This window comes from Mastigoproctus giganteus, chromosome 5 (genome assembly GCF_048544385.1).
Source record: "Mastigoproctus giganteus isolate SK-2022 chromosome 5, ASM4854438v1, whole genome shotgun sequence".
NCBI lineage: Eukaryota > Metazoa > Arthropoda > Arachnida > Uropygi > Thelyphonidae > Mastigoproctus > Mastigoproctus giganteus.
Window position 1 is genome coordinate 84,846,961 of NC_143579.1, and position 23,441 is coordinate 84,870,401.

The 23,441-nt window shown below is 37.5% G+C and overlaps 1 protein-coding gene across 1 annotated transcript in view; it reads right to left on the minus strand.

Annotated features, from left to right (window-relative positions):
- Window positions 1–12,555: 12,555 nt before the first annotated feature.
- The window catches only part of LOC150085534 (centrosomal protein of 44 kDa-like), a 64,312-nt gene continuing 53,426 nt past the window's right edge, over window positions 12,556–23,441 (minus strand). The window contains exons 5-6 of the mRNA XM_090374593.1: window positions 22,900–22,955; window positions 12,556–12,726 (exon numbers count right to left, since the gene is read on the minus strand). Coding sequence (XP_090230719.1) covers window positions 12,556–12,726; window positions 22,900–22,955 — 227 coding nt within the window. The remainder of the gene's footprint in view (window positions 12,727–22,899; window positions 22,956–23,441) is intronic.

The window sequence follows — 23,441 nt, forward strand, 5'->3', positions numbered from 1 at the left end:
ATGTTCCCCAAACCAATCTCAAACAATCTGGGGCGGTGTGGCATGGTGCATTGTCCAGAGGGGAAGACAGTTGCCATGATAGGGTGTACCTGGTCAACAATGATGTAAAGTGTGTTGATGTCTAGCAGCACCAGGGATTTCTCCCATCTTCGTGTTGGTTACATTGTGTGTGTGCCGGTTTGTTGGGAAAGCCAGAGATTTAAGTGTGGGAGTATTGAATTTGTGTTATATCGTATACCATTGTTTATCTGGTTGTTTAGCCGCTAGACCCCTGCTGAGGCAGACCGGGAATCTAGTAGACTATTTTTTATTCTGGCAGGTCCTGCCACCTAATTTCCTGAGATTTCAACAGCTAGGACCTAAAAAAAAATGTATATCTATATAAAAATATATACAAATACACATAAAATATATATGCATGTGTAATATTGTACACGTGTCGTCAATTGCATGGGAAAATATCGCTTAGATGTAAAAAGAACGAAAGTGAGCATAATTAATTTGGATTTTTAAGGTTTTGGTGTGGAGGCATACACTTGCATAAAGATAGAAGGGGAGGAGAATGTAGACTGGAGGGGAGGAGTAAGGCAGAAGTATGTGGACAATAGAGTAGCTGACCCCAGTAGAAGCATGCACATTCCTCACCAGAAGGAAAGGAGGGTGGGGGCCCTCCCACATCAGGATTTAAAGAGTCAGGCTAGGTTTCCTGGCACAGATCGCCCTGTGGCATCGGCAGCTGGGCTGCATGTCACACACATCAACTCCGTCAGAGTTGTCAGTCCAGTATTTGTCCTGGAACAGGAGCAAGGATCCCTTTGTTCCAGCTACGTGGATGTCCTCAGGTTCTGCTTGTGGTTGTAGGCGACTAGTCATGTACCTCGTGGGTGTTCATTATTAAGTTCACTTCTTGTTACTCCATTGTCACAGTCTATGTACCTATGGTCCAGTCTGGTTTGTTTTTAGTCGGAGGTCTCGTCCGTGCAGGCAATCCCCGAGTGTTTATCTGTACTTTTGTTGTGTTTATAGTAGGAGGCTGTTCGCCTGCTTTGTGAATTGACATTTGTCCTCAGTCGGGGTCTCGTCTGTGATAGGACACTGGGGTTTCCTTTTCATTTCACCTGATTAGTTGCAGGCTTTTCTCGTTGGTTACTGTCCATATTTTTAAACAGTGCCTTGGGGCTTAGGTTTATCCTGATCCAGTTACTTTAGTCAGGATTTAAGTTATCCTGGGAGTGTTTTCAGTTGTGGGCGATGGCATAGTTGGCTCTCCGTCTTGCAAACAATTTCTGGTCAAAATCAGTGAACACTAATTACTCATCTTTGGTGTCCAGGAGGTGGTGTTCAAGGCCTCTTGGTAGGTATCTGATATTGGTGATTAGGGTGTTGCGTAGGTCGTATAAAGCTGGCAGTCATACATGAGGTGCTGCCAGCTCTCTAATCCTCCGCAAATACAGGTGGGGGTTGTCTTGGATCCCAAGGAGTGATAACTTTGCATTGATGGCCCCATGGCCTGTGAATAGATAGGTTGATTGTAAGCCAGGGGAGAACCAGTTGGATGATGTGGGGTATACCCGAGTCACATTAGGTATGAATTTTCTTGTGATGTCCCCAGTACTGGAGTTTTGCCATCTTTCCTGCCACACCTGTATTAGGTGCACATTTTTTCTCTTCTTGTGTTTTCTGATTAGTGTCCGGGTCTGTTGTGAAATCCAGGCAAGTTTTGAGATGCCCTTGGTATGGTGGTATTGAAGTCCTCGTCTGACTATTTCCAGGTCCAGTGGGAGTACTCCTGCAATGACTTGGAGAGCATGGGTACTGACAGTACTGCATGCACAGATGATGGACAGTAGTATGGTTCTTTGGGTAGTCTATTAGTTGCTTATTAGAAACGAGTGTGGTCTTTTGGAACCACACTCCTGTGGCATATGTTATGATGGGGATGTACACAACCTTGTAGAAAAGATGGAGCGTGTGCTGGGTGAGGCCCAATCCTTTTGGGTGACTCTCGCGATCATGGCTGAGTAGGATCTGATTTTTTTGCGGATGTATTTTATATGCTCCTTGAAGGTTAGTTTGGTGCCTAGGATCACACCCAAATATTTGATCTGTGCAGAGAATTTAATGGTTGTATTGTTTATCTTTATTTGTTGGGGCCGTCTGATTTGTAGGGTGCCTTTGAGCAACACTGAGATGTGCAGCTGATTGTGTCAAGCCCGTTGCTGCAGTTTGTCCAGGGAGGTATTGTCCATGCTCTCCAGTTCTGCTCGTGAATTTGCCTAATGGTAATGATGAGGTCATCGGCGAAAGCCTGAGTTTTCACCTCACCATTATTCTGGCTAAGAAAGCCGTCCAGTGCAATGTTCAACAGTAGGGGGCCGAGTACAGAGCCCTGCGGGCAGCCTCTCTAAATGTTCCTAGTCAGTGTCCGGAAGGGGGCTTTCACTGTGATTTCTCTTTCTGATAGGTAGCTTTGATGAGATTGTAGAGATTTCCTGGAACACTAGCGGCCCTGAACCTTGCCAGGACGTTCGACCATCAAAGGGAGCCAAATGCCTCGGTGAAGTCCACAGAGATCATGAGGAAGTATTTTTTGTTGCATATGGCCACTTTATCCAGCAGGTGCTGAAGTGCACCCACTGCCGAGGACTCCCTTCTGAAACCAAACTTTCAGATGGGAGTCCTCGTGGAGGAAAGCCCAGCCCTGTCATAATGCTTCAAGAGTCAGGAGTATAGAAGGCATTCTAGTAGTTTGCTTATTACAGCGAGAAGGGCGATAGGCCTGTATGAGTTTGGAAGAGTTCTTTAAGATTAATTTTACATTAGCCTTCTTCCAATCTGTTTGGAAGGTTCCTGTTTGAAGGCAGTTGTTATAGAGATTGAGGTGCACGTCGGGTGAGATCTCAACCACTTTTTTTTAATCATTTCTGGTTCAAGCAGGTAGAGTCCTGGGCATTTGTTTGATTTTATCAGTGAGGTGGCTGCAGTGAGTTCCTCTTCAGTGCAGTATGGTTCTGCTTCCTGGGTCTGATAGGCATCGTTTTGTTGGCACTGATGCTTCTGCTCCTGGGTTGTAAGTGGGACTGCAGGATGGAAGACTGTTTAGGATGTTTGTTATTGAGCATGCCCATGTTGTTGTCATGTCTGATGTTTAGATTGATGTCTACCACCTGAGTGCCCAGAACATGGATGACTGGACCCAGGGTATCCCAGCAGAACATCACCCAAAGCATGACACCACCACCTCTGGATTGCTTTTGTCCCACGGTGCATCCAGGCGCCATTATTTCCCCAGGTAAACGACCCGAGGAAGTGATGGTGCAACAGGAAACATGATTCATCGGACCAGATGACCTTCCAATCACTCAAGATCCAGTTTCGATGTTCACGTGCCCATTGCAGGTGCTGTCGCCAGTGAACTGTGGGTAGCATGGGCACTGAGAGCAGCCTGTGGCTACGCAGCCCCATTTTCAGCAGGGTTCGATAGACTGTTGTGACACATTACTCCCATCACCAGCATTCCAATTACCTGCAAGTTGCACCACAATCGCCCTTCTGCTGTCACGTACCATCTGGGAGAGCCTTCACTCACCTCGAACATCAATGAACCGTGGTTGTCCAACACCTCGCTAGAAGTTCATGAGTTTTCCCTCCTCTGACCACTTTTGGTAGGTACTAACCACAGCTCACCATGAGCATTCCACCAGCTGTGCCGTTTTGGCTATGCTTTGACCCAGTCCTTCTGGCCATTACAATTTGACCTTTGTCAAACATGCTTAAGTCCGCTGCCTTTCCCATCTGAAGAACAAGAGTAACACTGGCTAACGGAGCTCAGTATCAGGTTTTTTTTATACAGTGTCCCAACATGTGCAATAGTTCGCCTGCAGTTGCTTTGATTTGCATAACGACTCACTGGTAATAATGTTTTGGCTCATCAGTGTATACCCAGCTTCTTAAAATAACGTAACCTCTACAATAGGGCCCCCCCCATACACACTACTGACTCCCTCCAGCTACTATCTTGCAGAGTTGAGGCAGCGAGAGTACACAGTAGCTGATCCAGAAGCATCCTAGAGAGTTATTAATAGGATCAGTCCAGTGTACTAACTAGCATCCAGCATGCAAACACAGTTTTAGATCTGTACCCCCGAAATGTAAGGAAGGTTGGATCTTGCCATGATGTCCATTATAACCTCAAAAGACATCAATCATACTGCATGATGGAAGAGATGGGGGAAGGGTTTGCCAGAGCTTTGCACTAGAGACTGTTTTTGTCAGAGTAATACAATGTTTGTAGATGAGTATTTGAACACTTTTTGTTTGATTGAATGGCATTAATTCCTTATGTGTGCTGAACGTTTGGTAAACATTTGCAAGGTGATCATCAGATTTTTGCATATGTGGTCAGCTTGCCATCTGCAGTACTTTCATCCCGATCACCAGACCTCAACCCTATGTGACTTCTTGTTGTGGGGTTTTTTGAAGAACCAGGTGTATCAGGAAGGATGTCAAACTCTATCAGATCTGAAGGACGGAATTAGACATCATGTGCTGGCCATTCCAGTTGACATGTTATGTTCTGCTGTAGAAAATGCTGTTCTTCAAATGGAAACTGTTGTTGACCAAAAGCGACAGGACATCTTGTTGTTCACAGGACACAGTCAACAATTGTAGAACTGTTCAAGTGATTTATATTACCACAGTGCCATATAGTGACAAATTTTGTAACTTTTTTTTTTACAATAAATGGTGAGCACATTCTTTATTAGCATTAGTAGAGGCATTTGATGCAAGAAAGCAAGCTTATGTAGCATCAGCCAGAAAGAAAAAAAAAAAAACCACTTGCACTTCACCCCTCTGTTCGTTCGAAATACCTGTCCAGCTGAGCCTTAAACTTATTTCAAACTAACAGAGGGGTGAAATGGGGTTTTTTTTTTTTTTTTGGCTGATGCTGCATAAGCTTGCTTTCTTGCATAAAATGCCTCTATTAATGCTAAATAAAGAATGTGCTCACCATTTATTGTAAAAAAAAAAAAAAAAAAAAAAAAAAAAGTACCTGTTGTCCCAATTTCTCTTCAGTATGAGTCTTAGCACTCTCTCCAGAGCCCTCTACATAGGGATACCTTAATTTTAACAACCCTGTATATATATCAAAATTATTTTTTGCATCCAGTTCCTTTGTTAATGCATCATAGTATCCAATCAGATTGGCCAGACAAGATCTCCCCTTAACAAATCCATGCTGTGATTGAAGTATAACTGCACTCCTGTATAGATGATCCTGCATCACTTCCTTAACCAGTGACTCCATTATTTTCCCTGTAACAGAAGCTAACAGTCTTTTGATCCCTTTTATGAATTGAGGATACATTTGCACATCTACAGTCCATAAGGACCTCCTCTGAATCCAAGGATGCTCTCATAATTATGACTAAGGATTTTGCTTACCTCCTTTGCTGCTACTCCTAATATAAGTGGATAGATTCATTCCACCCCTGATGTCATTTTAGGTTAGCTTCAACAATTTCTTTTCCATTTTCCTTTCAGTTATCATAAAATTATTTAGCTCCCAATTAGTTTGATAAACTTCTAGCATTCCCTTCCCTAAAGAATTCCTTGTGTGTGTATGCAAGATACCTATTCTGTTTGTCACCAACCTGAGAAGGGTCATCAACAGTTACACCACTGACATCAAGTAGCCCAATGTGATTCAACCCATTCCTTCTGATGTTAATATAAGCAGAGAATTCTTTTCTGCAGTTCTTTGCCAGTCTTCCTACAATCTGACTTAGTTTGCCTACAGACTAGTTTATATCTATCATAGGCTTCTGTATCACCTGATAGTTTATATGCATTCCACACATTTTTCTTCTCTGCCACAAGTCTCATAAGTTCATATGATATCCATTTAGGTCCAAGCCTTGAACAGTTAGTTCTCAGGTGTTATGAAGAGCCTAGTAGCTTCTATGATTAGATTCTTGAATTTTTCTCATTTAAAATTTTCTGTTGGTAACATCAGTTGGTATCATTGCATAGAATTTAAAAATTGCATGAGACCACTGTAGTTACCCCTTATGAAAACAAAAGCCTTCTTGACACTAGTTGTCTTTAAGTAAATTCCACAGCAGTACACTGTGATCACTGCCATCAAGTGAAAATACTGATAGAGTGAGAAAAAAAAATTAAGATATATAGTAGAAGACAGAAATAACCTACCAGGAAGCAAAAAAAAAAAAAAAAAAAAAAACCACTGCACCAGTCACTTCCAAACCTTTTTGGGCCCTATGCCTTTACAAGCAGCAAAATGTTGCAAACTTATGAGCAGTTTCATCTTAACTGATATCAATCTCTGACTTGGTAACATACACATCTCCCAATAGCAAAACAATCCATGAATCAAGTTTTTAACACTGCATTGTTGTTATTATTTGGTTTTCAGGAGCACTAGCAACTAAGGCCATATTACTGTGGGGATATGCAGTGGTCATTCCCTGACCTTTCGCATCCTCCGTATTTGGTGATCACGGGCTCGAACCTCTGTCTAATCAAGAAGCGTGTGCTACGCACTGCTGCTCCTGTCCACCTGACTACAGAGGCACCTTAACACTGCATTAACAATTTCTCTCAGCAAGTAGATGATCAAATGTGAAATATAAAAAACAAGACAAACTGACTCAACCAAAGATACTGATCCAAAACCATCACATATAGATGTGATGGTTTTGGATCATATTATATACAGAAACTGATGCAGATTCATACTGACTTTTCTTCTCAAAAGAAAGGACTTAATTTAAATTCAGCTACTAATAATACTAATGATTAAAGATACTAATAATAGTACCTTTAAGTTGTAAAGATACTAATAATAGTATCTTTACAACTTTTAATGGCCTTCTCCAGTTACTTTATTGAAATTTTGTATTCAATCAATTCACTATATCAATTTCATTTGCAGTTTCAGTTTATTCCTGAAAGAATTCTAATTTTATGCTACTTGTCTGCATTATAACAATTAATAGTAAATAGCAATTTTTTCCCTCCCCCATATCATATACAAGTGAATGGGTGCATGCACGAGTCACTGTCCATCTATTATGCTCTTACTTCTTTTCTTTGTCTGTAGAACCTTGAACTAGGCCGCCGTAGCCTAGTGGTCAGGTGCGCAGGTGCATAAGTACACGTGCCTTGAGTGACTGGGGTTCAAGCCCGTGACTGCTAAATACGGTGCTGTTTCTTGTATTCTGTCTATCTTGTGAACTCTTCTGACCATTTGGTCGTCCTGGAGTATAAACAGAAAATTTATTTATTTATTTATTTATTTATTTAAATAAGCTAGACTGTCCACTACAAACACTAAGTTAAGACGAAGAGAAGTTTTCTGTTATGGCACTTTAGCAATCTTTCCTCCCCCCTTCAGTCTCAGGGTTTGTCATCACTCTACTAGTAATATTTTTTATTGCAAACAAACTTCCTGCATCCACCGTATGCTATCCTCTGATATGGTTTGTTTTTAGTTAAATGATATGCAATTCCACCATACTGAACCAGTGTTCTGAGGAAGATGTATAATCATTTTTCAAATATCTGAAAATTAAAATATTGTTTTTTTCTCTGTACACAGTGTATATTTTAATGTTCTTTTGACCAGTTTAAACCTGCCTACTTGAATTTAAAAACTTAAAAATCATTAAAGGATGCCAGATATTAGACAAACAATAAATTATCAAAATTCTTTATTTTTGCATATATTCTTCAAAAATGAAGAAGATGCACAAAATCAGGCATATTATTTAGTGAAACATTTTACATAAATGCTTTTCCATGTTTTTTGATAGCAATGTGTATATATGGCTCACTTTCCTTGGAGGCAGTATCCCCTTGGTACTCATGTTATATCTGTTTCTAGTAGTTCAGTTCATTTTCCCTCTGTGTGGGGGTCACTTAACATAAATTGAAATAGAGTGGATTCCGATGATTCTATATAGTTTTCAAAAACTATTGTTCATAGCTGTATCAATAATGTAAATTTCAGAACAGTTTCTGTTGCCCAGAAGAATCCAAAGATTACTGGGTTCAGATTTCCAGTATGAGTTCCCAATTCCACAATCTAGTGATGGTTTATCTGGAAAACCAGGTGAATTTTTTTATCTCAGTAGATAATATCCTCTTTATAGCAGGCTATGTCACAATTTTGCCATTCTTACTGCCCTCCTAAATCATCAGTTAGCACCATGGTTCAGTGGGAACTTGAGTAAAGTTCAGGAGGTTGAAATGGAAAAATTTTATGAAGTGGAACACTGGTTAATAAACCATCTTATTTTTAATAATCAAGTAAGTCAATGACATTATCAATGCACATGAAAAACTGGAACAGTGTTCTAGTACACTGATCTATTTCAAGCTCTGGGAAACTTATTGCACTTTCACTGCCATTTCTTTAATCTTCTCCAGTAATGTTATATGCTTCAGGGGCTCACATCTGGTGAGTATGGGCCTGGCAAACCTAACCTGAGCTGGATATCATCATTCTTCTCTTTCTTGGTGATTCCCTTCTACCTCTCTCTCAGGGTAACATGGGAATTTTTTTTTTTTTTTTTTTTTGCTGGTGCAGTATAAGCCTCAGGCTTCCTTGCACCATATGGCTAATAATAATAATAATAATAATAATAATAATAATAATTTGTAGCAGTTTCTGGTGATAAGATTTATGCTTTACCAATAAGAATTAATTGATTTTTGATATGTCAGCTATCCTTGCAGAGCATAAAATTTTGTATAAGTTAAGAAACAATCAAAAAAAAATACAAATCATATCTGATGAGAATTGTCAAGAATTTATATAAATATCTAAGTATTTGGTTTGCTATATAAAAATTTAAGACTATGGTTTAATGCTTAGCATATTTGCATATGGAAGGGGGCAGATTTTAAAAATAAAGTTAGTACACTAATATTTAACTGCTTAAGTATAGTAAATAATAATATATTTACTATCTATAATGTCATGAAAAAAAAAAAAAACTCCAAATACCCTGTAAAGCAGTATTAATCAGGTTAAAAATGAATCAATTTTCTTCATGGTGAAGTAAAAACAGTGAAATATAAAATGAGTCAATCACAATTTGCCCAAACAATTAGATAGTTACCTAAAAAAGGTAACCATCTAAAATGCCTTTAACTCTGTCAGACTCTACCTCAACTATTTTGGAAGGCAACTTATTCCAATGATCAAAAACATGCTGCCCTTCATGAGATCTAACTTTCTGTTGCTTCCCAAAACTATATTTGTGGCTCCTTGTTCTAGTTTTACCTGCCAATGCAAATATACCTTCCTCATTCACTCTGCTTATTCTTCTAAGGACCTTAAACACGTCAATGAAATCATACCTAAGTTGTCTAAGTCTCCAGTCTAGATCAGCAGTCCTCAGTGCTCCCAACCAATTTAGTTTTTCTCTGAACTCTCTCTAGAAATTCTTTTTTTTTTTTTTTAGATAACCTCCAGATCTGAATACAATATTCCAAATGTGGTCTCACCAATGTTTTATAAAAAGGAATAAAAACATTCTTCCTGCTAGCAGAAGTCCCACAGATCTTTAACAGTGTGCAGCAATCTTTCCAGACTACTAGAAGTGTCACAAGAATTTTGATAGCTGAGAAATGAAGACTTTAAATGAAACATGTATACTTCTGCATTGGGTAACATGAACCACCTATTTCCTAACTAAAATAAGACAAATTTTTATAATATTCTACATATAAAATGCTAGGATATAGTGATAATTTACATGTAGAGTTTAAAGGAGAGCATACAAAAACATTATAATCAATTTTTTTTTTTATGTAATATTTATAACTCACATCTAACAAGTCACTTTATTCACACTGACTTATGCCAAGAAAATCCATTTTAAATTATAATCAATTTGGCAAAATACCAGAAACAAGCAGAATCATGTCACACTCAATTTCATGACTGATGAGCATTATTGTTCCTGTATTATGTTTTTAATATTGTGTTCTTATAATTGAATTATATCTAAAAATATAAAAGAATGTGTGAAAATTATATCTGCAATGCCACTGACAATTTTTTAAAAAAAAAGTCTAACATATGAAAAATTCCATACAAGAAAGTGAACCCTCATTTTCCTTTACAACTTGATCCTGAATTGTGGCTCGATTTCGTCACAAGATTTAACCGTATTCCTATGCCAAACTCAGATCTAGCTCTACTAACAGAGCCCATCCAGCAAGAAGTGTTGAACAACATTCAGATTACAAAACAACAGCTGATCGTAGCCATCAATTCTCTACCTGCCTCGTCTACCACCGGTGATGATGGAGTTCCAATTCATGCTCAAATGCCCAAGTCCGTACATTATTCAGCCACTTTTAATTATCTTCAACCAGTTACTCTCGAACAAAATTTTCCCACAGCAGTGGAAAAACTATCTCATCAAACCTTTAGCCAAAGTTCAGTCGCCATCGAAACCTAAACACTTCCGACCCATCTCTAACTCCTCCAGCCTGCTGAAGCTCCTGGAGAAGGCCTTACTCCCCATCCTCACTAAGCAGATCTTGCCCAGTAATCCAGTCCAAATTCACTACTCCCTTCCAAACAGATCAACGATCACCAATCTGCTAGCCACCACGAATACTATCTTGTCAGCATTGGAGAATAGGCAGGAACTAGCTGTGACTTACTTAGACATTGAGGCTGCATTTGATGCCGTCCAAGTAAACCAACTTCTCACTCTCCTGGAATGCCACTTCCAGATCACAGGGAACATTATGCTTTCTCTCCTCTCTTCTGAATAACAGAGTTATAAAGCTTCATACAGGAGATCGCACCCTTACTAGATCCGTCACCGCAGGAGTCCCACAAGGAGGGGTCCTTTCGGGCCTTCTGTTTTCATCCATTATCTTCCCACTGGTTGCACATTCTCGATGTCTACTGAGCTATGCGGACGATATCAAGATACTCACTCCCATCATTCCCGGTCAAGGCCTAGATCTGGTAAAAGTGGAAATTAACAACACTCTCACCACAGTCACATCTTACCTCTGCCAGTTTGGGCTCAAGATCAATCCTGCTAAGTCCGAATTCATGGTGTATTCATTGAAGCAAACTCCTTCTCTCCAGCCTTCGGTCGGCAACACCCTCATCCCAATTGTGTCCAGCCATCGTGATCTGGGCGTTGTATTCGACCCAAAACTTCGATTCAACGCCCACATGGATATGCTCCTCACACGTGCTTCAAGACTCCGGTGGATAGCAAAACAGCATCTCCTTCATATCACAGACAAAAAGATAACCGTGAGGTACATAAGAACAGTTATCTTTCCACCTTTACTCTATGCTGCTGAAATTTGGGCGTCAGCGGCACCGTCAATAAAGAAACCACTCTTTGCCACAGAATTCTGGCTCCTAAAGTGGGCCAACAGGAAGCACAACCTTCCAGCTCTGATTCGTACCACACAGCTTGCCAACTCTCTCTGAATTCCACGGCTTCCCACCTTAATCGATGACCAACGCCTCCTAGCAACAGTCAAGATGATAACAGGCATAATGGCAACACCTTCATTCTGGGATACCTGTGGCTGGAGGATCCCCCCTGCTGCCCTTAGGGCCAATCCCGAGCTCTACTCGCATTCAGCACGACTCCATCTCTCGGACAGGTTCCTTCCTCAGCAGATGCTCAAGCAAACCCAGGCACTGGACGCCGACCTCAACAAATTCGCTGCTGACCGGACTTACCGGAAAAAAATTATGACGAGTACGACTAATCAGCAATGACTGATGTATACCTTGCACCTGTTCCTGTCTGATTGAGCTGGTGCTCTTATCTCGATGTTAAGCCAGCTCAAGCAGATTTAACTCTCGTAAGGAGTTCTCTCCTTTGTATTATAATATGTTTTCTTTGTAAAATTACCTTTTTGTAAATAATTGTTCAATTTTCCCAAGTTTGGGAAACTGTAAGCCCCTGGCTTTATGGCCGTGAAGGGTAATAAAAGATTATCTCTCTCTCTATCTCTCTCTCTCTCTATATATATATGTTTATGGCAAAAAGCAATATTTACAAACACACAGTTAAAATTACAAAATTAAACTAGACTAGTTAATTTTAATGCATTCTTTTAAAATAAATTCTTTACATGTACACAGAATTTAAAAGAAAAAAAATGCCCACTTTAATACTAGACAAACAAATTGTGCAAATTTACAATATGAAGTTGGAATGACTTAATTCAATTGTCTAATCTCGTTGGACACATAAATATCACTTCGATTGTTTTTGAAAGTATAATTCACTCACTCAAATCAATGTGAAGTCGAATTTCCTAAATTCTGGTATATTTTTTTTCTTCTGCAAAACAGACAGCTTCCTTATTTTCAGCATGTACTTACTCAGAAGAAATACTTTCAAGTTATGAAAATAAAATATTACATTCATCATTCCATTTCAGAAATTCTTTTCCATCAGACTTTTGGCACTAAGGTTGACAAATGAGACTATATCCAAGTATTTTATCTTTACAAATTAATAATACTGCTCACCCACTTTTCCCAATATTTGTATCTGAAAGTCTTTTTTCCACTTCTGCTATTCTTGAGTTAAAATTTTCAAGCATATCTTCAAAGGTTGAAAGCTTTTTGGTAATTTTGACCATTACATCTTCCATAAATGAAGATAGTGGTTCAGTCTCTGCATCTACATTTTGATTCTAAAAAAAAAAGATACAAAATTATCTTTTAAATAGTAAGAAACACAGAATCTCAACTGCATTTAATAACTATATTTAAATAATGCTTTTGTAATGGAAAAGATAAAGTATAAAAAAATTACCTTGCTAATTACATTGCTTCTACCTACTGCTTCTTACAATTAAAAAGAGGACAGAGTATCCCAAGATATAGAAAGATAAGAAAATACATGATATAATGTATCTTTTCAAATCACTTTAATATAAACTAATATTATATTGCACCAATCAGGATCAAATTTTGAAAATTAGGAAATAAACAAGAAATATGGGACAAATATAGGGAAAAAAATAGGAGAGCAGAAGAATGAAATTACTGTAATTAATTTATAGGATAATCAAGTATTTTATTCATATATTTACAGAAATGTAAGTTAAGATTCTTATGACTATTTACATACTCAGCAGAACTTACTGATAAAATATAGCACTTGCTAAATAATTTGCCAATACAGTACTTAAAATACTAGACCTAATATTTTAAGTGCAATCAAAAAATTGACTGCACTGAAATCAATTTTTTGATTTTTATTTAAATGGGTGCTGACTCTTTAAAAATTACAGCTGTGAATTACAGGCTCCAAAAAAGCAATAAATGTTTGCTGTTTTATTTACCTAATTGTTATTTTATATTGTACTTTATAAGTAGTCTTATAGTTCTAGTTACTCTGGTTATTTTTATTTTTAATTTAGATAGTTTTTGTAGATTACTACTTAATATACATAAAACCATTGTTTCGTTCGAATCTTGCAGCCATTGTTTTCTTATAAAGTGGTAGGGAGTTCAAATTTTTAATTGTGGTAACTAGCTAATTGTGGTATCAAATTTTTAATTGTGGTAGCTCTAATGTAAAATTATATAGTGTAATACACATCACTACATTTAGAATTCTATTAGATAGTGTAGTATTGACAAATTAATTTTATTGATCTTATTAATTTTAAATATCATGCCCCAGACTAGAGCAGCAAAGCAACGGGCACAAAGTGGCAGGAGTGTTGTGACTTAGGGGAGAACTGAGGAGGGGTGATTCTCCAAAGCCCAGAGTATATAATATTTATTTGCTAAAAAAAAAAATGTGCAACTTGTGAAATGTTTGCCGAACTCTATGGAATAGAACATGATCTAAGCAAGGAGGATGTCTTTGTGTGTGCCATGTGCAGAGAGTGTCTAGAAATAAGGCATCAACTCAGCATTCTTATGGGTGTCTATGAGAGCTTGAGGTGTAGGGTAGATGCCCTCGAAGAAATTAATGAGGGGCCTGTCAAGCTCTGAATTGCCCAACTCAGTGCCAGAGCTCTTGTGCATCCAAGGCAGAATGCACTGGTTCCACAGGAGTTAGTTATTGTTGGTGACTATTGTCAGGGAGACGGGTAATATATTGTAAAAAGGATAGATGGAAAAGGACCAGGGTACATCTGCTAGGGGCAAAAGTTTGATTTTGTACAGCAGATATCATCTCTTAAGGGCACAAATGGTGATACTGTTGTACACGTTGGCACCAATGACATTAAGAGTAGGAGATTTGCAGGTTTACTTAACAAGTATAGGTCAAAGTCAAAAATAAACGAGTCACAAGTTGGAATTAAATTTGAAAGTGTCTGTAATTCTGCCCAGACACGATAGGAGGGATTATATGATGAGAGCCTTGCCAATCAATTCGGCCCTGGAGGGATTGTGCAAGGCTCATGCAGCAGAATTTTTTTTCAGCATGGCCTGTGCTTGTTAACAGAAAAGACTGCTTCTAAAGGGATGGGATACACTTAAATAGAAAGGGTGCAAGAGTGTTTGCTGATGCTATCGAGGCAGTGTTAGATGGGTCAGAAAACTGCTAGCTACGGGGGATTCACAGACTAAAAGGTTAAAAGTAGCGGCAGGCAGAGGTGATTCATGCACTACTTCTATTAGAATGAGCAGCAGCCTAGAGTGAGGGGTGCTGGGGTTTTCAGGGATTGATGGCAGTGATCATGAAACAAATAAATACATGGGATGTGTCAGGGTAACTAAGAATAAAAATAGGTGCATGGATACTTGCATGTACACCAATGCTAGAAGTATAGTAAATAAATTTGATGAATTTGAAGTGTTCATCAAGACATCAAAGGCAGGTATTGCTGGGTTATCAGAGACGTCATGTCACACAGATATTAGGAATGCAGAATTGATATTTGGGGAGTACAATGTGTACAGAAAGGAGAGAAGATAGGAAGGGAAGAGGGGTTGTGTTGTTAATTAAAAAAAAAAAAAAAAAAAAAAAAATCAAAGGAAGTGCATTCAGTTGAAATAGATGGACAGTGCAATTTTGGGTCAGTTTGGTGCGACATAAGCACTGGGAAAGCAAAAATAAGAGTAGGAGTGTTATAGGCCTAATGACTCGAATCAGTACAACGAACAATTGTACAGAGAAATAGTGGAGTAGTAAATCAGAATGTCTTATAATGGGGGGATTAACTTCCCAGATAACTTTTTGAATTATTGTGAATTTTATTATACTTTAACTAACTTAAGCAGAAGTACCAGTACATCATGAACTGTGATCACTAATATTCTCTCATTTCATTCCAACACAACAGTCAATTCACTTATCAGCTATTGATTATCAACATGTTGGCCTGGCCTAAAGCAGATTAGCATTAGTAGAGGCATATGATGCAAGAAAGCAAGCTTATGCAGTGTCAGCCAGTAAAAAAAAAAAAAACACCTTCCACTTCATCCTCCATTCATTCGAAATACCTGTCCAGCTGAGCCTTAAATTTATTTAGGCTATCAACTTCCACAACAAGGGATGGAAGTCTGTTCCACCAACCAACTACCCGCTGGCTAAAGGCAAATTTCCGGACATCTATCCTACATCTGTCTTTCCTCAATTTGAATTTATGCCCTCTCAGGTGATTATTCTGAGAAAGAGGCAGAATCCCATCAGCAATGAGCATGCTCAAACCATTCAAGGCTTTATACACCTCTATCAGATCACCTCGCCGGTGCCTAGTCTCCAGACACTGTAATTTGCAAAACTTAAGCCTTTCTTCGTAAGAGCAACCCTTTGTTCCATTCACTAACCTTGTTGCCTTTCTCTGTACTTGTTCCAACAGCTCTACATCCTTCTTTAAATGAGGCCTCCAAACCTGTATACAGTACTCAAGGTGTGGCCTGACCATTGCCTTATACAAGGGAATAATCATCTCCTTATCCCTGCTAGAAAAATTCCTGTATATCATTGACAAGGCACCATGAGCTACTCTTGCAGCTCGTCTGCACTGCTCAGAGAACTTCATATCTGCCTGCACAATTACTCCCAGGTCCTTTTCATTCTCTACCACTCTCAGTGTAGTACCACAGAATTGATATGTTGCTCTGGGGTTGCTGTTTCCCCCATATGTAGTACTTTACATTTGTCAATGTTAAACTTTATTTGCCACCTCTCAAGCCCATCTGCTCAACCTTTCCAGATCCTGTTGCAGCAGCATAGGATAGGGTCAGTAATGTCCTTAACAATCCTGCCAACTTTTGTATCGTCTGCAAACTTGGATATTAAGCTTGATATATCATCATAAATATTATTTATAAATACAGAAAACAATAATGGACCCAACACTGAACCCTGAGCGACTCCACTGATAACATTAGTCCACGATGAGCAGTGTCCATTGATTACCACTCTGTCTTCTCCCCCTCAACCACCCCTTTATCCATAGCAGCAATTTGGCTCCAATGCCACACTGCTCCAATCTGTGCAGCAGTCTTCCATGTGCAACAGTATCAAAAGCCTTTCTAAGATCCAAGTACATAATGTCAAAGTTATTCCCTTCATCCAGTTCTTTTGTGACTGCATCATAGTATCCAATCAAATTGGTCAGGCAAGACTTCCCCTTAACAAAACCATGCTGTGTCCGAGCTATAACTGAAGTGTTGTCTAGATGATCCTGCAGTGCTTCTTTAACCAGTGCCTCCATTAATTTTCCTGGAACAGAAGTTAAACTCACAGGTCTATAATTACTTGTGTCAGCCTTTGATCCTGCTTTGTGAATTGGGGTCACATTTGCACATCTCCAGTCTATGGGTACCTACCCTGAGTCCAATCAGGGGAGGTACCCATAGACTGGGTACTCCCCTGCACAATCTCTCCAGGGCCGAATTGATTGACAAGGCTTTCATCATATACTCTCTCCTATCGTGTCTGGGCAGAATTGCAGACACTTTCATATTTAACCCTAACTCAACTTTTTTTCAACATTAATCTGCACTTGTTAAAGGGTTCAATATATATGTAAAAAACAAATTTTAATATTCACTCTCATTCATTCACTCTTTCTCAGAATCCTATAAGTACACTTCTGAGAAGTCTGTTATTCAACAAAATACAAAAAGCAAAGGAGGGATAAGTTGTTGGAAAATAGAAGCATTAGAAGTTTTTACCTAAGAGAGGGTTACCATGCTACCCTCTTGGTATATCAACAGTAAAAAGGTATTTCATTATGGCCAATGGTTCCAATCAACAAAATACCTTACTTGCATGTATACAGAACATCAAAGGTTTGTATTTTGCTGTACACTAGTGTTGGTCATCCTGAAATATTTCTATATGCATAAAACTTCATTAACTTCAGATTGAAAACCTATGATTTCCAACAACTTTCCCTTCTCACTTTTCAGTATTTTGCCAAATAACCAACTTCTAAAAAAGCAGACTTATAGAAGACCCCGTAGTAGTAGTAGTAGTAGTAGTAGTGGCATGTGATGCAAGAAAGCAAATGTATGAGCTTATGCAGCATCAGGCAAAAAAAAAAAAAACTATCACACCATTCCCTCCAAATGCCTGTCCAGTTCCTCCTTAAATTTATTCAACCTATCAACTTCCACAAAGACAGATGGAAGTTTGTTCCAGCAATTAACCACCCGCTGGCTAAAGGCAAATTTCCGTACATCTATTCTACATCTGTCTTTTCTTAATTTGAATTTATGCCCCCTTAGGTTCGTAATCTGAAGCCTTTCAGATTACGAACCCATTCAAGTACCCATTACAGTACATTACAGTACCCATTCAAGGCCTTATATACCTCAATCAGATCACTGCGCAGGTGCCTAGTCTCCAGCCACTGCAATTTGCAGAACTTAAACCTCTCTTGGTAAGAGGATCCCTTCATTCCCCTCACCAATCTTGTTGCCCTTCTCTGTACACGCTCAAGTAAATCTACATCCTTCCTAAAATGAGGCTTCCGGACCTGTACGCAGTACTCAAGGCGTGGCCTGACCATTGCCTTATACAGAGGGATAATCACCTCCTTTTCCCTGCTAGCAAAATTCCTATATATCATTGACAAAACCCCATGACCTGCCCTGACAGCCTGTCTGCATTGCTCAGAGAACTTCATATCTGACTGCACAATTACTCCATTGTAAATATCACTGATCTTTCTACATAGTCCAAAATATTATACCATAGCTACAACAGCAATACAGAGAGAGAAAAAAACTGGGTATTTCAATTTAATTTAAATATAACTGAGTTAAATTTATTTTAGGTTTGTGAGTTTTTGCCTTCTAGTTTTTTTTTTTTTTTTTTATATTATTATTAAATTTGTCAAAATTTGGCTAATTACTATTTTGATTTTGTGATGTCTAACCTTGCAATTTCCCGGATTTTGTAGTCTTTCCAATTGAAAAGTTATCCTCATCATGTTCAGTCAAAAATCATAATTGTACTCTAAAAACAAACTCAAAAACTGATTTTATTTTTTAAAAGATAATAAATAAAACAGCATTCCTTGTATAAAAGTTGGTACTCAATACACAAGTCAAAGTGCAAACTGAGCACACATCACATGCAGACAGAAAAATTTTGTTACATCTCTAGGTTGCAAATAAAATCAGTTTGTTCATTTTAAAAGTGCAATGACATTTTTGTTCTTATATTAAACCAATGATGGTGAATCACTTAAACATTAACACAAAAACAGCTGATTAGGCAAAATTTAAAGTTAAAACAAAATTTAAATAATAATATTTAATCTGATTTACAACAAATTCAAAACTTTCGATGCAGCTAAGACAGTCTAAATAACAAAGTTCCTAAACCTAAAAATAAGTGTAAAATACTATAATTCATCTTTAAATTGTAGCACGTCATATAATCAGTTATACTGATAAGCACCAAAGCAATGACTGTTTTAATTAGCTGCTAAAGATCAAGTTTGCTTTGCTTTTATTGTATAGTGTATATTAACTTTAGAATCATAATCATTTCAACCAAAGGTTACATAAACTTTTTAAATCTTATGTAAATAAAATTCAGATTACAGTTATATAGAATGGGCCAAACAAAAAAAACAGTCTGAAAACAATTTTATATATGAAAAAATCTATACAAACAAAACAGCAACATAAATATTGTTTACGGTGTTCATGCGATCAAACTGGCAAAATTTTAATATTGGATTTCAGAGTAAAGGAATGTTGTATATTCCTTATCTGGTAGCATAAAGAATTTGGCATTCTTACTAGTAATCATCAAAACTAGTGGTGCCCAAATTTGTGCCCCAGAACTTTGCTGGACTGGGATGATTAAGTATGCAACAAGATTAGGAAAAAATTCCAATGAGTTCAACAGTAATCAGACTTTAGATGCCACAAATATAGTATCTTTTAACTCCAAGTGTGACTTAAGTGACAAAAGTTTGGAAACCATAGATCTAAATAAAGCTGTGAGTATTACTCAGTAATAAATATAATGTGTGTTCTGTATAAAGGGAAATTAATTTTAAAAGAAAAACAAAACTGCACATATTTGCAACTTAAATAGTTTATTGATTGTTACCAAGAGATGTTAAAAAGGATTTGCTACACAAAGGCATGTTCAATTAAAAAAATAAAATTGGTGTAATGTTTCAGATCTGATTTGGGATTCTGTTTCCAGGATAAGATGTTATACCATAGGTGTGATTGGATTCTTCTTGGATGAAACCGGTTATAAAAAAAACTTGAGACAAAAAAGCACTGTTCTTGAGAAAAGGTGCTGTACCATAGAAGTGACTAGACTCTTGAGACTGGCTGCTTACAACAGGATGTTGTTTAAAACCCAACCCATTTAAAACTTGTCTCAGCAGTCCAGCTGCTTCTACAGCACAGCAACTTCTCTTAAAAAACACCAAGTTCTTTTACAACTTGTCTTAGAAGAGTACAGCCACCTGTATCATATAATAACCTGTCCTGAGAACTGAATTACAAACTGAAATTCCAAGTGGATCCAAAATGTTCACATCAAGTGAAATTTTATTTAGTTAAATGAATGTGCTTTAGTACAGGAAATCTTTTGTTACATCTCTAGGTAACAATCAATAAACCAGTTAATTTGCAAATAAACATGGAATCATGTTTTTATCTTTTGAAATTTAATTAAAATCTACTTTCCTTTTGCACTTATTTACTCTGGAATAAAGTTCCCAGACTGGCACAATAAAAAGAACACAAAGTGAAGGAGCTAAATGGTTATTTTTAATGAAAGTAACCACCACCTGATCAAATGCACTTATTACATCACTCTAAAAATTTCTGAAAAGAGTCAGCAAGCGTGTCCAAAGAGATTATGTTCAGTTCAGCAGTTACATTTTTCTTTAACATTCTTTGAAGCACCTGTACATAAAACACAGCACTGACACTCTCTCCTCCTTCAGGTACAAATTCCTTATGAATCACACCCTGTTTTTCAAAAAACATAATCAGCATAGTCTTGATTCTACACCTCTGCAAACTAAACTTTTTGGCTCTTGAAAGTGATTTAAGTCCACTGCATATTCTCTGATGCGTCGTCTCTAGGTTGTACTGAAACACTCAAAGCTCATTACCAGTGACAATACAGTCGCGCAAATTAGGATTGTTTTGACAAGTCTGGTTAAGTCTTCACATGATGACACTATTCATTGCTTCTACTCATAGGTGAGACTGTGCAGCACAAATTTTGCAGACCTTCCTTTCCTAACTCTTCAAGTATAATTTGAAGAATCATCTCCTTATTCATATCCAACTCATCAGCAATCATTCTGAAAGACAAATTACAATCTCTTGCCACAATTTCCAAAAATTTTGCCAATCTGTCCTCATTTCAAGTGGCTGACAGATGCCCACATCTTGGGTCATCACGAACATCCTCACACCCACCTTTGAACTGCTTATACCATTCAAATATATTGGTACAACTTATTGTTTCATCACCATAAAACAGTTTTTAATATTTCATACATTTCTATTGCATATTTTCCCATTTTAAAGCAAAATGTGATATATGCTCATTGCAAAATGGTGACACAGAACATTAGCATTATTAATGAAATTGCAACCTGTCTGCCTACCGGACAATATTTGTACCAACGTCTGTTGAACAAAGTTTGAACTACAACATACCACTTGCATTTATTTCCAAATTCATTGAACATGACAGCAACTGGGAAGTTTATTGCAATACCTCTATAAATCATTGTACCAACTCTGAAAACTTCTTCAGAATCAAAAAAGCTCTTTCAAAACCAAAACGTTTATGCAAGTGTTATAAATACTGATATTTGTTGTTAAACTTATATCAGATATGAGTGAGAGGGTTCAAAAAAGATTTTTATTCACCCAGGAGTAGGAGGGAAAGTTGATTTTTTTTTTTTTTTTTTTTTTTTTGTTTGTTTGTTTGATACCTTGAAATCTATGGCAACCACAAAAATTTTGGTTTTGATCAGACAATTTTTTTACTTTGCCACAATGAATGAAGCACTTTGCAGCACTGAATGAAGTGAAATGTGCCACAATGGCTAAAGTGGAATACAGATCAGTGATTCAGTTCCTCTTTCTGCAAAGGAAAACACCCAAAACAATCCAAGAAGAAATGGTTGCAGTTTATGGAGAAGACTGTCCAGGTTACAGTGTTGTTGCACTTTAATATAAACAATTCAAATGTGGAAGAACCTCAGTGCATAATGAAGAAATCCCATTATGCCCACAACTGCTGTAACAGAAGTGTTACAAAAATTGAGACATTAATCCTGGAAGATTGCCATATTAGCATCAAAGAACTAGCTGCAAAGCTTCAAATTATTGTAGGGTCTGTGGAGAACATCATCCATTAACAGCTGCATATCAGTAAAGTGTCTACTAGATGGGTTCTCAGACATCTGACCCTTACCAGAAGAAGGAAAGGACACAATATGCACATGAAATGTTGTCAATGTGCCAGGAAAAGTAAGGAGTTTTTCACAGCTATTCTCCATGGATGGAACTTGGATCCATCACTAAACAAATGTCAAAACAATGGAAGCATACAGAATCACCCCCCCCCAAAATGCAAAAGTGCAACCAAGTGCTAGCAAGGTGATGTTGTCAGTTTTTTGAAAACTGACATGGTGTAATACTAACTGATTACCTTCAAAAGGAATGTACTGTGACAGCAAAGTATTATTCCAACCTCCTTATAAATATACATTATATTATAAAAGCAAAAAAAAACCAGTAAAGGCTGTCAAAAGTGTGCACCTGCTCCATGATAATGCCCCTGTGCATTCCTTGCATGCTGCAGTGAAGTATAGCCACTAATGTGGGTTTGAAATATTGCCTCATCCTGCTTATTTCCCCCCACCAACCTTGCACCCTCAGATTTTTCCCCTTTCCTGCCCCAAAATCCTTTCTTTGTGGGAAACACTTTGTTGGTAATAAGGTGTATTGAGAGGTAACAAAAATGAGTCTTTTGTCTAATGATTATGTTGAAAAATTGTAATACATGGGATTTGTTTCAATCCTTCATCACAACTATTGGGTGAATACAAATCTTTTTTGAACCCCCTGCCATAACTTTAGTAACTGTAAATATTCAAATTTTAATATATATATAGGAGGTATATATAGAGGGAGTACACATTTTATATTTATTAACATTATTCCCTCAAATCATATAGGAAGCCATTAAATGTTTTACCTGTAATAGTGAACTTTTGTTTCATTCCTCTAATCTACCTGCATAAAGCTATACTCTGCCAACTATGAGCATCCAGTTACAAAAATACAACTGTTTTCATAACTGCATGCTTCTGAATTTTAAGTTGATTTTATCAATTTAGATTTTTTTTTTTTTTCTAAATTATAAACTATATGTACATTACCTTAAATGGAGGAGGTGGTTGATCTAATTTAACCCAGTTATTAGTCACTGGAGAGGCTACAAGAATAAAAACAGGCATTAAAATTGCATTCAGTATTGTGCAATAAATTAACTGATTAATTTATTGCACAATTCTAAAATTAACTGATTTTTTCCTTTCTGTGTGATTTAACAGAAGTGAAAAATAATTACCTTGTTATTAATTAAATAATAATACATCAAATGGTCAAAATACATCTTGAAACTGAATGCTCCAAAACAGCATCATATGTCCATTCCATGTGATAAGCAAATAACATACAGCCAACAGCTGTGTGTTATTCGAGCTGTTTCCTACCAACAGCAACCCTGTGGTAGGAAACAGCTCATTCGTGCAAGAGGTCAGGTCAGTGGAATACCCCAAAAGCTGAGGCATTTTCCTTGAAGCAACAAAGACTGGCAGAAACCAATTCAATCTTGGAAGCTATTAGGCTTTTCATACCAACTAAGAAACTATTCAAAGTTTAGGCCTAAATGGATGTCAGAAGAATTGCTAATGAGACT